Below are 16059 nucleotides of genomic sequence, written 5' to 3' on the forward strand. Positions count from 1 at the left end.
TTTGTCGAAGTGAATTTCCACGAAGTAATTCACTTTTATAAAACAATGAGAAAATGTGCATTATCCCAAACTTAGTTTCTTTTGTAAAAGAAAGAACAGCCTATCAGGGCTACACATTTCAGGGATCGCAGACAGACCTCATATGCTCAGAGTCCACCACCTGTGACAAAGCAAGGATATCTGTTAAGTGAACTTTACATCTAGTGGTTTCTTAAGGAACACATAGGGGTTTAAGGGTGTACAGAGGACCTGGCTCCCTCGACACTCGACACTGAAGGGAAGAATCAACAACCTCAGACAGCAGATGATCATTGACTCTTTGGAGACACCTGTGAGACTGTTGGATCTTTAGCAGAAGGCTCGCTGGTCATGGTTGTGAAGCAGTGTGCGGTGGTCCGGTCATTCAGTAGCAGTTATTCCTGGATGGGATGAAGATGGCCTCAGCAGATGTGATAAGCAGTTGCAAGGACCCCCGACCGGGTCAGCAGGATGTCTGGACACGGTTTGCAGGCAGGATTTACTCCATGATGAAGAATATCACAGAGAAAGGCAATTCTTTCAATTCTAATTCTCCTTCCTTAGAGTCATAGAGCTCCCTCACACTGCTCTCCTTGTCCACGCAACTCCTCCATTACACCCTGTACTTTTACTTGTAATACACCCTGGTGCAGCCCCCAGGTCTGTGTTGTCCTTTGTGCAGAGAAGATGATTGCAAAGTTTCAAGCCACAAGCTAGATGCCATCCAAGCAGAGAAACAGGCCAGCCCCCAAAGAATGCAAGCCAATTGCAGATGCAGTGACTCTTCATAGCTCTGATAAACGGGCAAAGCAGGGTCATACTGGTTGTGCTCACCAGTCCAAGGGAGGGAGGCACCTATCCAGGTATCTCCTGTCATTGAGAATACAATGAAGGTTGTAGCAGCAGCCCTCCAGAGTCCCTGCAGTACTCCAAAAAAGGTGGATGGTAATTATACACAAAAATGAAAAAGGGGAAATGCGAGGCCTAATCAGAGCCATGGGCACTGAACTTGTTTCTGAAGGAAAGGAAGTAGTAGACCAGCACGATTATCTTGAAAGAGACAGAGACTGATCTGAGCTGTTCCACCTTTCTTGTTGGTCTCCCTGCGTATGGCCTTGCTCTCTTGCAATTCGATCTATAATTCTGCAGTTACCTGTTTGAGCTTCTATCTCTAACGTGTAACTCTCTATTGCTTGGCTGTCCTTTGACTGCAGTCTTCCAGCTCATTTCCGCTCCCTAGTATTCCAATGCACTCTTGGTCTGGCCCATCATATCTGTCCACTTTGGTTTCCTTCTATGCCCGTACCCATTCTCTGTATTCCTGAGCCCTCTTGCTCTTGTCTGTCCCCAAACCTCCATGCACACCCCCATAATGTTGCTCTTTCTCCCTGCTTGCCCCTTACCTCTGGAATTTTCTTGCTCTTTCTATCCATCGGACGTCTTCCTTGCATTCTTTTAGCTCCTCTATTGAGGCCCGCCTATTGGCATGTATCTAACTAGACAAAGTAACCCATGTCTCCATTAATATTGTACCGCTATATTTGTGTTCAGTCCTTTGGCAAAAGCACTTTATAAATTCAATGCATGAAATGAAAATAAGTGAACAGATCCCTAAGGGCTGGAATTGAGAGAGATGCAGTGAGCTAATGCCAAAGCACAGAGAGGGAGAGGTCTGGCAAGAGCAAGTCATAGTGAAGTGATTGGATGGATCGCGGGTGAGGGCATACCATAATGCTAAGAGTGTCAGAAATCCGATGAAAGAATGCCGAAGTGCTGAGACTGAGAGACCCAGTGAGAGCTGACCAAAACAGAAAGAGCCAAGCAATAAGAAAGCGTGAGACTAAAAATGTGCAGTGAAGGAAGGTGCTGGAACCAACAAGTGAAAATTGGGCCCTATCATTCAGTCACACCACAACTCTGCACAAGAGGCACAGAGAGATATGTAATAACATGGAGTATGAAGAGCTAGATCAACACAGTTCACATTGAGAGCTGTAGGGCAGAGACTCCCTAATGCAGCACAAGAGACTCAGAGAATGAGGAATGTGGCAAGTGTGCAGGTAGACTGACCAAAGAAGGTTGTGATGGGGGATCTAGTCCACACACTCCTCAACAGAATGCAAGATGCACAGAAAAGGAAACCAATACATATGCTAAAAGGTTGAAAATCAGAGTTCATTAGAACCTACGGCTCTGGATCACCCGGCAAAGCATGCATGTGATGCTGAAAGAGAGCAAACCAAAGAAGTGGTCTCTACTGGAAGAGGTGGTTCTGGCACATGCCAGAGAAAGCATGTGGCCCTGAAAGGACGCAAGAGAATCAAAGGGAACTGATTAGAACAGGAAGTGCTGAGAATGGTAGAGATTGAACCAGAGCATAAGTGTGAATTGGAAGTTGTGGTATAACACTTCACAAGACAAATTGTGTGGAGCTGAGAACCCTCATGGCAACACATGGCAAGAGTTAGTAACCACAGTGGAAGACAGACTAGTTGAATATTCCAAGAAAGGGAATCTGGGAATGCCATGTGAAGAAGAACTGTGGGGCATTTCGGAATGCTGAGTAAAGTAGAACTGTGAAATATAGTATACAGAAAAGAAACAAAGACATTATATATATGCATAGAAATAACCATCTGATAAAGAAAAAGTTAAGATCAAGAAAGAGAACAAGAGACTTCATCAAAAGAGATCATTGTTTTATTTGTAAATTAAAGAACATAAAGTTAGAATAGAATTGTACATGACTAGTGCCGTCATCACTGATGGCCATCCCCAAAGTAGATAACCTCAAGGTAAGCACAGCCTCAAGGCAAGAGGGGTCAGACCTTTCACACCACTATTGCCAGTGTGAAAAAGCTCCTACTACGCCTCAAGAACTTCCAGCCCACCCATCAATGCAATTTCAAGAGGAGTCACAGTTGAGAGCCCACCCAAATAGTGCACATAGTTCTGCCTAGACATCCTACCTATAGATTCTGACAAGGGAGCCAGTAGGCATGTATTTACTCTCATTTCTACTGTGCCTTGTTGAACACACCTACACCGACATTGACCATGGTGTTGCAATAGGTCGTTAACCATGATGACCACAGAGCCAAATATATACTTACATCATACTCTGGGCCCTTGGTTGTCAGCAATGTATGGTTGTGCAAATATGGCTGTCTTTAAGCATCACTGTTTTACGTACACCCATCACTATGCGTCATGCCCAACGTGTTATTAGTGGTTGATCACACTTTGATGGCATCTCTAACATGCAGTTTTGCATGAGGTGCTATTAAACAATATTGATCGAGGTCCAGTAAATACACTGCAAGGTCCTTTGTTAGATGAAAGTCACTTTGAGGTGTATACTTATTTGATACAGCACAACACACATACAATGTAACATTTTCTTGACTTGCTTGGCTAATAATGTCTTCAGTGTGGATTATCAACTTTCCCTAAAGTGATCGGCTCCACCAAATGCATTCTGTATATGGTAGTAAGTAATATCTGTTTGTAGCAGCAACCCTCGACTGAGTAGCACTCAGCCCCAGGAGTGTCTTCATTCCTTGGTTGAGGTGTAACATTATTTGTTGTACCCCTGCTCATATTGCTATTAACTTGTTTCATGTGTAGGATATGTATAGGTCATGTTACACCATGATCATTCACATTAAGAAACGAGTTACTGTGGTTGTGAAGCTTTCACAAGAGAATATAAATATACACAAAAGCATAATCATAGCTTGTCAGATCACTGTGTGTCAGGATAAACTCTGACAAACTCTTGATTTGCATTCTATAGCTGAGAGGCAATGGAGAGTATTTTAAACCTGGCATGCGTTTTCATGCCTTGACTAGTGAGACTACTTCGATTTAGAGAATGGCTCCATCTGTCTAAATTCAGAGATATTGCCATTTGGTGAACCAATGCTGTTTCCCAGTGGTCATTTGAGTTTTGCTAGATGCAAGCAGATGGTAATCTTGGCCCAAAAACAACTATAGCTTACTGTCACTGGGAAACAAACATGAATAAATAGCATGATAGAAATGTGTCTCCTAATGTACTTAATGCTTTTTATTTGATACGAATGAAGGACTGTTTTTCAGAGTGTAAACACAACTGTTAGTATAAAGTAGGTTCTTAAAACAGAGTGATGCAGACCCAGGGAGTGCAATGGTAGTCTAGGGGAATTGGATGAAGCCTAACTTACATGTTTATCCAGTACAGCATTCAAAACCGCCCAGATGACCAAAGTTCATAGGAGAACTAGCAAACTCGGGCATTATAATCCAGCAATGTGCCAAACTCATGCTTGCAAAATTCAGCCCTCATAGGAGGCCAATGTTCCTTTTCTTTGATTTTCTCTAAGTCTACATCTCTGGTCATTATAACTATGTGTGTATGGGGCATGTTAACAAGGACGTTCTATTTACTAAATACTAGACGAAATAAAAGCCTATACGCTTCTTACCTAGTTGACCTTATTATGGCTAAGATTTAAATTTCTATTGTGCACAACTCTGGGACCTGGAGCACTAAAAATAGCTCTTCGATCAATCACAGTTTTGACATTCATCCCCAGAAGACAAACAATGCTGTTTTATTAACCTATTTGCAAACCAAAACACACATTTCTATCAAATAATATTTTTTTGTTTTTTAAAATGTTTAGGTCTTAATTATTCACAAAGGAAAAACACAGATGGATGGGTGAAAACCCAGCTCCCAAGGCTAGTTCTTTTCAAGTCGAGTTTTCAACCTGCTACACTATCAATGCTGCAGTCCTGAAGGGTGCACCAGCATTTAAAAGTTTAAGCACAGCGCTGTACATCACTATGTGCCTGGCACCTTTTTCTTGATGTCTTTGTGTGCCTACCATTCAGAACAGTGGATAACACAACATGTTGGGAATGTCTTAAAATGGTACTCATGAACACTGTGGTTTGCACCTAGCACCACATTGTGGAGTGAGTGGAGAGCTGCCGTTAGTTTACTTTTAGGAGTATTACGATGGAGGGAAAATGAAATAACTGTGTGGAAGATGGCTCACCGATATGCAAGTTATTGTGATGCACCTAACAGTAGCTCATCTCAGCTAATAGTGCAAATGTTGATAACAGGTACATATTTTTAGCATGAAAATCAATGCTGTGAATATTGTGGCCTTTGTATGATTGGACCTTTATGTGACTAAAGCAGCCTGTCAACCATCTCAGCAGTTGTTTGTACTGACTTTGGGACCAAATCCCTACTGGGGCACAGTCGAAAATGTGCTTACCAGCTTGCATCGCTCCAAAACTCAACATGTTGGATTCTTACTGTGAAATGGTTGCCACTCTATGTAAGATTACCACTGTTGAGACTATGGTTTAAAAGAAATAGGGATGAGGAGTTAAAATCTAACATTTTGATGGAGCAATGTATCACTTAACTGCAATGCAAACAACACTTCCAATGTCAAATTAACTCTTTAAAGAACGTATGGACGAATTTGGGGACTAATTGTACCTCTTCATGCCCAACAGTCTTGTTTTGAATGTTTCCATCCATGGGTTGCTGCAGCTAATCTAACCACGTATTTAGTTTAAAGTTTTTATAAATGAATTCATAAAAACATTACCGCAGAACACATATAAAATGTCAAAAATGGCTAATGATCTATAGGGGAGTCTGCCACAGTGATATGATGCTACAATGATGATGTGCGTTTTCCAATGTACAAACGAATTGATTATTTGCTCGACATTGTTTCTAAACCAATACTTTCCATCTGGAAGCTACCCCAAAGAACTTGTTTACTTCACATGGTTATTACAGTTAGCAAAGTAATCCTGTACTTACTCTGTTTTCGCAACCTCTTTTCTCAGCCACTGAAAATCTGATTGGGACACATGCTTCAGTGTCTGTAGTACATTTCCAAAATAATCACTTTCTGAGAACTGTAGCTGAATAGATTAAAACATTTAAAGTCAGTCTTCAAGTTGTTCATACAGTTAATCAACGATTTCACGAATACAGCATTACATAAATAACTTCCAGTCATTTGCTATTCACTTACAACACACTGGAAACAATTCATAAATGGGAGTCTTGTTGATATTAAAATGATGAACATGTTCCAACTATCTACCAAGAAGTTATAAATACATCATATAAGTACCATTAGAGCATACATTTGTAGTAGGAATGAGATGTTAATAATACTGTTAATTTAAATACAGGTGGTTTCATAAAAATCTTGCAGTGGTGTTAAACCTAAATCTATTTTTGTCCCCTTGAATATCAATGACGAATATGTAGTCCAATTTGAAGATGCAATGATAAAAAATAAAATGGACTATCAGAGACAAAAACAATCTAGCAAACTCTGAAATAAAAGATTTTGGGCTTCATTACAACTTCGCTTAGCTGGAAAAGATGCCGGAACAAAGTGCAGGTAATTCCAGCACCATCATTTTTACTGGACCGGCAAAGTACATGTCTGCTGGTGGGGGCCACGGATCTCCCGGTAGGACTGACCTGCTGGAAGATCAGGCTCCCACAAGCAGAGAAATGACTGAATTACCGGCACTGCAATTGCCGGTGCCATTGATTCAGTAGTTCCCATCCCATCAAGTCCTAAGGGACTTGATGGAATGGGACCTTGCTACCATTGCCGGTACCCGTAATATCTCGATAATACAGGGATATTTTGGGTGCCGGTAACGGTAAGGCAGGTAACAAGCAAACCCGTAAAAACCCCGTAGAGTCTCTCAGAGCTGGTTTGGTGTATGTTGTTAAACCAGCCGATAAAGGGGGAAATGTTGTACTTGTGGACAGGAAAAATAACTGACTATCAATTTAAAAACCAGTTTTGTTATAAAGTTTCTGCTGATGACACTACTAACAGACTTGTGGTGGTGTGAGGCAGAGCTTATAAATAATGTTGAAGAACAATACTTGTTAGTTAAATTACCATGAGTTCCCACATTCTATTATTGCTGAAGGCCCATAAGTTAGCTCGGAACCCACAAGGCACCCCTACTGTGAGTTGTATCACTTCATTGATATAACCAAAGTCCAATTTAATTGATATGATTATTAATCTTTTTGGTACTAAACACCCGTCAGACATGCACGATACACATGATTGCCGGAACCAGATTTCTAGTATGTTCTGGAAACAGAGTTAGTCTTTTGTAATCCTCGATGTGAATTTGTTGTAAACTTCAATAAACGACTCAGATGAGATCTTAGCCATGCAGCAATTTGCATACAAAAACCTATTAAGACTATTTTGCCCAACAGGAAAGGTCATAATCCCTACCCTTCATATTCATAGTCAATGGCAAAGGATCATGGGAATGGTAGTCTAAAACATCTGGCGAGCAAAAGTAGAAGACCCCTGCCCTATAAGGATGCTACTTGAAATTAATGATCAACTATTTTGCATGTGATAATCATTTGTTTCTGCTGGTTAGGGGTATTGTGATGGAGGCAATGCACATGCTAACCTACAGATGGCATATTAAGAATACAATTTGTTTCATACAATGAATACAGTAAATGGAATGACGAGTTAGGAATATCGCAAACCTTCATTTCACTGCTACAATCGATAATAAACCAATTGGCTTTTTTGTTCATAGATGGAGGTCACATATTTTCAATTAGTGACAAGGGTGTATTGGAAACTCACAGCCAGCAAAAGGATGTTCCATGTAAATCCAGGCCACCCTCCTAGTAATACCACGGTCATGCCATATGCAGAATTTCTAAGGGCTAGCAGCAATTATTCTCCGGGTATTGAATATGAAAGGATATGTAAAGAAATGTCACAACGGTTTTACAGTAGACGCTATATTAAACTGACTGTGAACCTGGCCAGGCTGGAGCAGACAGACAAAGGTTGTTAACACCTATTATTGCAGAAGCCAGTACAATTTAGACTGATCAACACAAATAGCAAACAGTTAAAATAGATTTATGATTGTACTAAGAAGGCATTGACACATCTTTCATCAAGATCTTGATCATAAAGGACAAATATAGAAAAGGCTGGATGTTTGCTATTGACAGTACTCCTGCCCTCTATATGGCAGGGTAAAAGCACAGAGCACCCCAGCTAAGATTCTCTATTTGGTAACGTTGGACGAGCAATCAAGGCTTAAGCTCTCAGAAGTTGGTGCAGGCTGGTTCTTAAGTACAGTGTAGTCCCCAAGCCTCCACAAAGGAATGTCCACACACTATGTTAGTGATACCAAAGTTCTTTATATAAAAAAGGTACAAGTTATAAACACACAATAACACACTTTGTGCTCAGGCAATACTATAATGATAAATATGTACAATCTCTATGTGGTACCACAATTACTCTTGATTCCATTAAAACGCACCAACAGCTGACAGTTTCAAATGGCATACAAATCAATAGAAAAAGGTATCAACAATAGACATAGGAGCAAAACAAGTGGGTTAACCAGTTGACAGAATACCGGGCCCCTACCACTAGGCACAGTTCTGTGTGAGGGTCCCTCCACCTGGGCAACCTGTAAATAAAGTAAATTCCCAAGCCCAGTCCATATATTGTTTAGCAGAGTCTTATTTCCTTTTATAAATGTTCTACTACCCTAATGTGCCTGGTTTAGCAGAGTTCGAGGACAGGTTGTTGACGGGTCCTTCTTGAGTGCACCCCCTTTAAGGCAGGAGCCACAGATCGTGGAGATTCGTCAAAGAGAAAAGGGTGAACGATGGTGATAAGGCAGCAGCTTCGGTCCTGGAGGTGCTCGCCGACGATCTGTCGTGGATGTCCTGCGAAGAGGAGGCATGTGGTGCACCTCAACAATGATAGTTTATTGCCGCAAAGAGTAAATTAAGAACGTAGGCCCAGCAAGGTCGTCAGGTCATTGCCGGTTGGTGTCAGTAATCCGGACTCAACTGTGGCTGGCTGACGGATCTTCGTCAGTGTCTTTATGGACTTCGGGTGGCGGGAAATCCACCGGGGGATTCTCCTTGGTTCAGCTGTGACCTTGACTTTCTCCGGTGGGACAAAGTGGTCGACGGTGATGAGCAAGGGAGTCCTTGATTTCTAGTGTCTTAGGCAATGGAGCGTTGCAGCTCCGGTCGATGATGATGGTCGTCGACGGCGATGGGCTTCAATGTCCAGGTGCTTTGCTTCAGATTCCTTGGTGGTCCCCATCTCCGGTCGGCAGCGTTTCGATGACTGACTTCCAGAGAGCCTTGGTGAAGGGTAGCTGGTGCATCATGTTACCTTGTAGCTCGAGAAAGAGGTTTCCTAGCCAGGTCCTCTCTTGGATCAGTTCTGGAGTCATGACAGCTTTCGGATTGCGTCAAAGGAAACCAGCAGCAGAGCCTTCTTCATCCAGCTGTACTTCAAGGTAAGCATCAAGTTTCGACTTCAGGTTCTGAACAATTCCAGTAAGTCAGAGGTCCCCAGATTTACTGTTTTGTGTCTCATTCACACTTCTCAGCTAGGCTCAGGCAGCCAATCATTCATAAGGGCATTCAGCAGGCAGGCAGCATTACGTCATATCTAGACAGAACTGTAATACTAGTTTGCATCATATATAGACCGAATTGTGAAAATTAGCTTGCGTCAATTCTAGACAGAAATGTGAAGATTGGCATTACGTCATATTTAGACAGAACTGTAATACTAGCTTGCGTCACATCTAAACAGAATTGTGAAGATTAGTTTGCATCACATTTAGACAGAATTGTGAAGATTAGCTTGCGTCACATCTAGACAAAATTGTGAAGTTTTGCATTGAGTTGTATCTAGACAACTGTAATACTAACTTGCATTACATCTAGACAGAATTGCACTACTAGCTCGCATTACATCTAAGCAGAATTGTGTAGACTAGCAATGTGTCACATCTAGAGAGAATTGTGAAGATTAACATTGCGTCACGTCTAGACATAATTGTGAAGATTAGCATTGAGTCATATCTAGGCAACTCTAATACTAGCTTGCTTCACATTGCTTCATATCTAGACAGAATTGTGAAGATTAGCTTGCGTCGCATCTAGACAGATTTGTGAACATTAGCATGCGTCACTTCTAAACAGTGATGCCACTAACCAACCCATTAAACAATCTCACCCCTCTGCATACACATCTCAAACGCTAACTGAACACAACCATACCTCTAATGCACAAAAAAACACACACAACCGCACATGACGGCTCCCAACTGAAAAGCACACCTAAGCTCAGCGAACGGTGAAAACTGAACTGAGGCTGCCAACAGCACATAACCACTCTCTTGCCCTTCTCCCGCTCAGTCCTACAAACCTTACTACCTTCTTCCCTTTTCACATCCACCAGAGCGCCTGGGGACCACTCCAGTGGTGATAGTGCATGGTTAAAATATATTTTACATTAACATTAACTAAAACAATGGAGTGACTTTATGCTAGCTAAGGGTTGCACCTTTTACAGTAACAAATGGTTTCATTAGTGTGAGGAATTTGACCATCTGCATGGTAGGTGTGTGCTCACCTGAGCTTTTTTGAAATGTTAAATGAAATTGAATGATGGTAGATCAACCTCTGGAAAATGTGTGGAGCTAATCCACACACATTTTCCTATGCTCACTGCACGACATACTCATAGACCTGTGTACTCTGGGTGGGCACAGTTTACAGGTGCAGCACCCGAATATTTAGCTGAGATCAGACATGTGGAGTAAACAATGCATCTCCAGAAGGGGGAGGTCCCAACCTTCCACCTGCCATACCCAGCCTAATAAACTAACAAAGTTTGCATGGATCCGCCCTACCCTTTTGTTGAGCCCTGTAGCTGCTGGTAGCATTTGCATACTAACCAGGGTTTAATTCAAACAGGCCCCCACAGGGCCGGGCTGCAGAGGCTAACAAAGGAGACAGGAAACTCCAAGACCTTGGATATGCACTGTGTCCACCTCAAGCCAGCTCCCACCCTCAGTATCGATTGACAGTGAAATGTGATGTCTGGGACTGCGTGAAGGTTTGAGAATGTGGTTTGGGAAGCCAGAGAGACTGGTCTAACCGCAGCTTCAAGGGAGACCTGCTGCTTTAATCAAGAACCACAGAGATCTCCATTAACTAGAGAGAGCCTTTGATCCACAACAGACAGGAAGATGGGTGGAACTTAGTAGTACATGTTTTCACCCCTTTTACCTTTTCTGTTGCAAAGCGCTCTAGTTATGACCTCCCGCATACAGTTGATTGTTGTGGGGGACCCAGGATTGGTTCATTAAGTTGGGCTTAACCTAAACAATTGCTGTGGTCCATTTGTCTTTGAAAGAGGGCCATACCCCTCTTTTGGCAGATCATCTAAAGGCTTCACCAAAAGCAGAAGGAATAACTCATCATTGGATCCTGCCCGAAGGTACAGTCTGCCTTACATCTTCCGCAGTGAAGAAAGGTCAGGACCTCTGAGAGGGAAGCAAGATCCCTCCCCTAAACATCTCCCAGGGAACAGAGGGAGATACCAAATCCAGAGGACCCTCCAGCAACTCGATAACCGGTACCCAGCCAGCACACAGCGTGCCATGCTAGGCTCTGCTGCGAGCCTCCTAGGTGGGAAGTGCCAGAGAGTCTCTGAACCAAACCAAGGACAAGACAGCTTCCTGCAACACTCTCCTTAGCTTTGGGCGGTCTGCTATTAAGGACGACACAAGCCCATTGTAGAAGCTAGGAGTGCATAGACAAGCGTCTACCGACATCACCCTTTAAGGACATTTTCGAGCCCCTCGAGCTGCAGCTGACTTCACCACTGACTGTTGTTACACTGCAGTCACTAAAGTCATCAGAGATGACTGGACCAGTGCTTCAGAACCACTGACCAGCAATGAGACAATGATTCCTGACACAGAGCTGATGTGTAGGCCAGCCTGCATCGATCCATCCAGCTTCGCTAGCTCAACTGCCTGCTGCCTGATACCCACAGCTGTCTCCCATCCTGAAGCCGCAAAGCGCCCTGACACAGACTCAATCCTGTTGGAGACCAGGAACAACAACAAGCACAAGCACAAGGTACTTTGTGGTTCTGTCCCTCTGTTCCTTCTCTGAAGGCCTCTAGTGACATTTTACAACTCGTTGCTCTATTTGTCCTGAACCTGAGTATCCTTCAATTGTTTTAATTATGTCTACCCTCCTGTCAGTATCCAGAGTGCATCCTGTTTCCTACCACTGTCAGTTGTGATATTAATAAAGTAGAGTATGTTCTATACAACCCTGACTGGACAGTCCCATTTATCATTGGGTAATAATTGTATTTCTCGCTGCGTTGCAACTAACCAAGGATCCATAACCTTTCGGAGATAAGCCTGCCGTTCCATTTAGGTTACCAAAATTGAATAAGGAGGTTTATAATTGACTTCTGTTTCCAATTTATTTTATTTATTTATCGATTGCTTCTTATGCGTTTATACAGTAAGAAAAATACTCCTTCAAAGTGCCCACAGGGCAGAGGGAGGAACAAGGGAGGGAAATACAATATTTAACAAGAACAGTGGGGAAAACGAATGAAAGGACAAACCTACTATGCCTTGTGAGTATTCAGAAAGTGCAAGTACTGCATGGAAGAGGGTAGAAGGGGAGAGTGCTGCGGAGTCCAAGCTCATGGGAGAGCCAAGATGAAGGGCTGGGGTTGTTGAGTGCTACACTGTCAGGAGCCACGTTAGGAGTAAGTGCAAACCTCCAGGGTGGAGGGAGTGCCAGCAAGTGCTGAGGGCATACAGGAGCTGGGCCAATTGGGTGTGGGAGGTCTGTTTGGAAACCTTCTTGTGTTTTAGAGGTATGGGGCTGATTGAGGGTTTATAAACCTATATTCGTGCTGCACTTGCGCAATCTGAATGACACTTTTTCCCAGTAGGATTGTTGTCTCTGTCTTCCCTCTGTTCCCCCTCCCTTTCCGCATCGCGCCTTGAAACACATGTGTATAGGCGCTTTACAAATGCCTTATCATATCATATCCCTGGACCACTGGTGCCCCGGAAGTTGATTCATCACAGATAGGTCTGTGCATTTCCCTTATTTTTGCCTAAAGTTGGGGTAGTTATATATTTCATATTACACCACATTTATATGCCAAATTGAGTATATGATAGTGTTGTAGTGTTTACAATGCCTGGATTTAAATAGTACATTTTATTGTATCTATAACATGATTATTGCCTTAATTCTCGAATGCAGAAAGGAAATAATATTGTCGAAGACTTTATTTCCGGAGTTTCGAGTGAAATCAGAGATTTGATAAGGCATTTCATTTTTGAACTTGTTGCCTTTAATAAAGTGAATATGATGATGAGCGTGGAGCAGATATTTAAGAAATAATGACTATTTCTTGATAAAAATGTATTAAGGATGCTTATATCTATAGGCATAGTGGAACTGTCAAATCAACGGATTGTAATGAATTGTTACATCAGCTATTTTGCAGAACAATTATTGAATGAGCTGGGATTGATCATTCCTGTCCTCTTTTGTGCACTATGCACTTAATTGTGAGCATATGACGATTTACTTGATTACTTATCTTGTTGATTCGCCACACATTAGACTATAATGATTTTCCCAAGTGGAGACAAATGAGGGAAACACGTTTTCTGTGCTACTGATGTGATCAACACCTTGTTTCTGGCTACACACTGATGGACATCTGAGAATGAGCTGTGAACAAATGGGGAGAACTAATCAACAACTTAGTTTGACTTTTATAAGTGTGTACATCTCCATTGTTGTATTCCTTAAATCCATTCATACTAAGGGTCTCATCACGATTTGGCCGGTAACGCCGGTGGTATCGCTATTAGCCCTACCGCCAAACCCCCCGACGCTATTAGCGCCGGATCACGGGTTTGGCGGAACGGTTAGTGCCCATTCCCCATTGGGCTCATTCGGGAATTCCTCATTCCCTATTGGGCCCAATAGGCGAAAATCACGCTATTACCGCCGGGGGGAAGCTGGGGGGAAATCCGCCAAGGCCGTGATCTGGCGGGACCCTTAAATGTGGCAGTAATAGCGCTACCGCTGCATTTAAGGGTTACCGAGTATGCACATTTTGTGGACATTTTGCAGTTGAAAATTGCTGTTCCATTTGGAAGAATAGCATATACATGATTGATGGCACTTTTCTATATCTTTCATGATTTCAAATTGTAGAAATATTGCAGATGTAGTTCTTAATCATGTGAGTGTGGTTCTATAAACTTGCAGTCATGTATGCTTACGTTAAAACCATGATGAAGCGGGGTCAGAGTGGGACATAAAATCGGCCCAGGCACCAATGAAAAAGTGTACACAATCACACATACCACTTTTCAGAACAGTCTGAATGCTACCCAGTGGGTGTTTTTTTGCAACGTATGTTGCAAATAATGCATTTGAACGCACATTTGCTTAGTAGCATTGGTTAGAACTATTTTAATAACTTTTGAAACTGGCCCACTCTGGGGAAAAAGTGACCCAGTCTGCCCCCTAAAAACTGGCCCAAATAAGAATCATAATCACGGGCTGGCACTTCGGGTGGCGAAATATTGGGGCTGTAACTGTGACTTCAGTTGCAATAGTGCTTCAGTTTATTAACTTGTTTCAATAGAAATGTGCATTTTTAACCATGAGTATGCTGCGTCTCCACAGTTTTTCCATGTCTGAGGCCCCAGAGGTCTGCGACACGAGAAGGCGATGACACCTTAATGAGCAATGAAGCAATACGAGGGAATTGGAACGTGAGATTGGACTGACAGGTTGTCACGCTTTCGTTTTGAATCGAATTGTTAATTTGCTCACGACGTTGTGATAGGCAATTGTCTCACAAATGTTATTTTCTTCCAGTTTTTGCCCGCTATTTTTTTTGTTTGAAAACATGAGGACCCATTTCGTTTCTGTTTCAAATTTTAATTCACAGTACATTATTCCACATATGCTTTTTTTTAAAAAAAATAACTGTGTAACCTTCAGCCCGAAATTGTCCAGACATTCCAAGATGGCCCATAGTTGGAAAAACGAAGAAGCAAGGGAACGTGTTCGGGGAACAGCCTCCTTCCAACCGCTATGTTGCTCCTGTTTGAAGCCTAGCAGAAGTGCACACTTATCACATCACTTCCAGAATGGATATTAGTGATATTAAGAATGTAGCACTTGTCTTACTAAGCAAAGCATATTATCAAACCTTCACCTAAGCATTTAAATAAGGTGGACATTCTGGTCCTCTCCTAGGGTACTTTTTCGGGGAAAAAAACAAGAGAAAGAGTAATGGGATTAATATTACTAGTGGGGCTTTCTTTCTTCCTCGAAAAACATCAAAGAGAATTTTTGGGATCATGAGAATGACCACAGATCTTCAAATAAGACAAATATGTCTTTGATAAGAGGGCTGAATGCTCGAATCACTGAATGCATATACATTTGGTGCTGGTTTAGTTGTTCAAAACATTCAACCCTAAAATTAAAATGTGTGTAACTCTGAACCATACACATTAGTTATGACGGCCTCAGGATTTGGATGTGAAAATGTGATGGCTACGACAACAATTGCTTCATTGGAGGCCAAGGGCTTTCTGGGAGATAAGGGGCCATACATGTAGACAAGTGAAAGGAGTGCAGAGAGTGCACTTGTTTCATTTGCACTCTTTTCTGAAATGCTCTGGTCGCCTTTTTCTCAAATGTGACCTGAGCATTTCGAGAGGGGCAGGACAGTAGTGCAAAATTGGACATTCTAGCTGCATGTAGTTCCTGGCGCTAATGTATAACAGGCTCCCACCACCCACGTTGTTGCTGGGAACACATTTCACAGAGACGGGCCTTTAAAAGGACGTCTGTGCGAAATGCTTCATAAAATAGCATCTCCATCGCTGTTTGAGAGGTGGAAATGCTAGTGTGACAGCCGCAGTTTAAACCGTGGCTGTCACTCTTCAAAAACAAATCATGACAGAGTCGGAAATAAATGACACTAAGGTGATTTGCACCTCCGCATGCGCCTATTCCGTACAGGTGCAGGGGGAAGACCATCATTAATGCACATTTTGTGAATTTGGGATGCTCATTTAAATGCGCAG

At 42.4% G+C, this 16059-nt stretch overlaps 1 protein-coding gene across 2 annotated transcripts in view; it reads right to left on the bottom strand.

Moving 5' to 3' along the window:
* PHEX (phosphate regulating endopeptidase X-linked) overlaps positions 1-16059 on the bottom strand; it is a 1520886-nt gene that overhangs the window by 354342 nt on the left and 1150485 nt on the right. For both annotated transcript variants that reach the window (XM_069639233.1, XM_069639232.1), the window contains exon 14: positions 5855-5958. In XM_069639233.1, the coding sequence (XP_069495334.1) occupies positions 5855-5958 (104 nt within the window). The remainder of the gene's footprint in view (positions 1-5854; positions 5959-16059) is intronic.

Source organism: Ambystoma mexicanum, chromosome 7q, assembly GCF_040938575.1.
Source record: "Ambystoma mexicanum isolate Mex_15411 chromosome 7q, UKY_AmexF1_1, whole genome shotgun sequence".
Lineage (NCBI taxonomy): Eukaryota > Metazoa > Chordata > Amphibia > Caudata > Ambystomatidae > Ambystoma > Ambystoma mexicanum.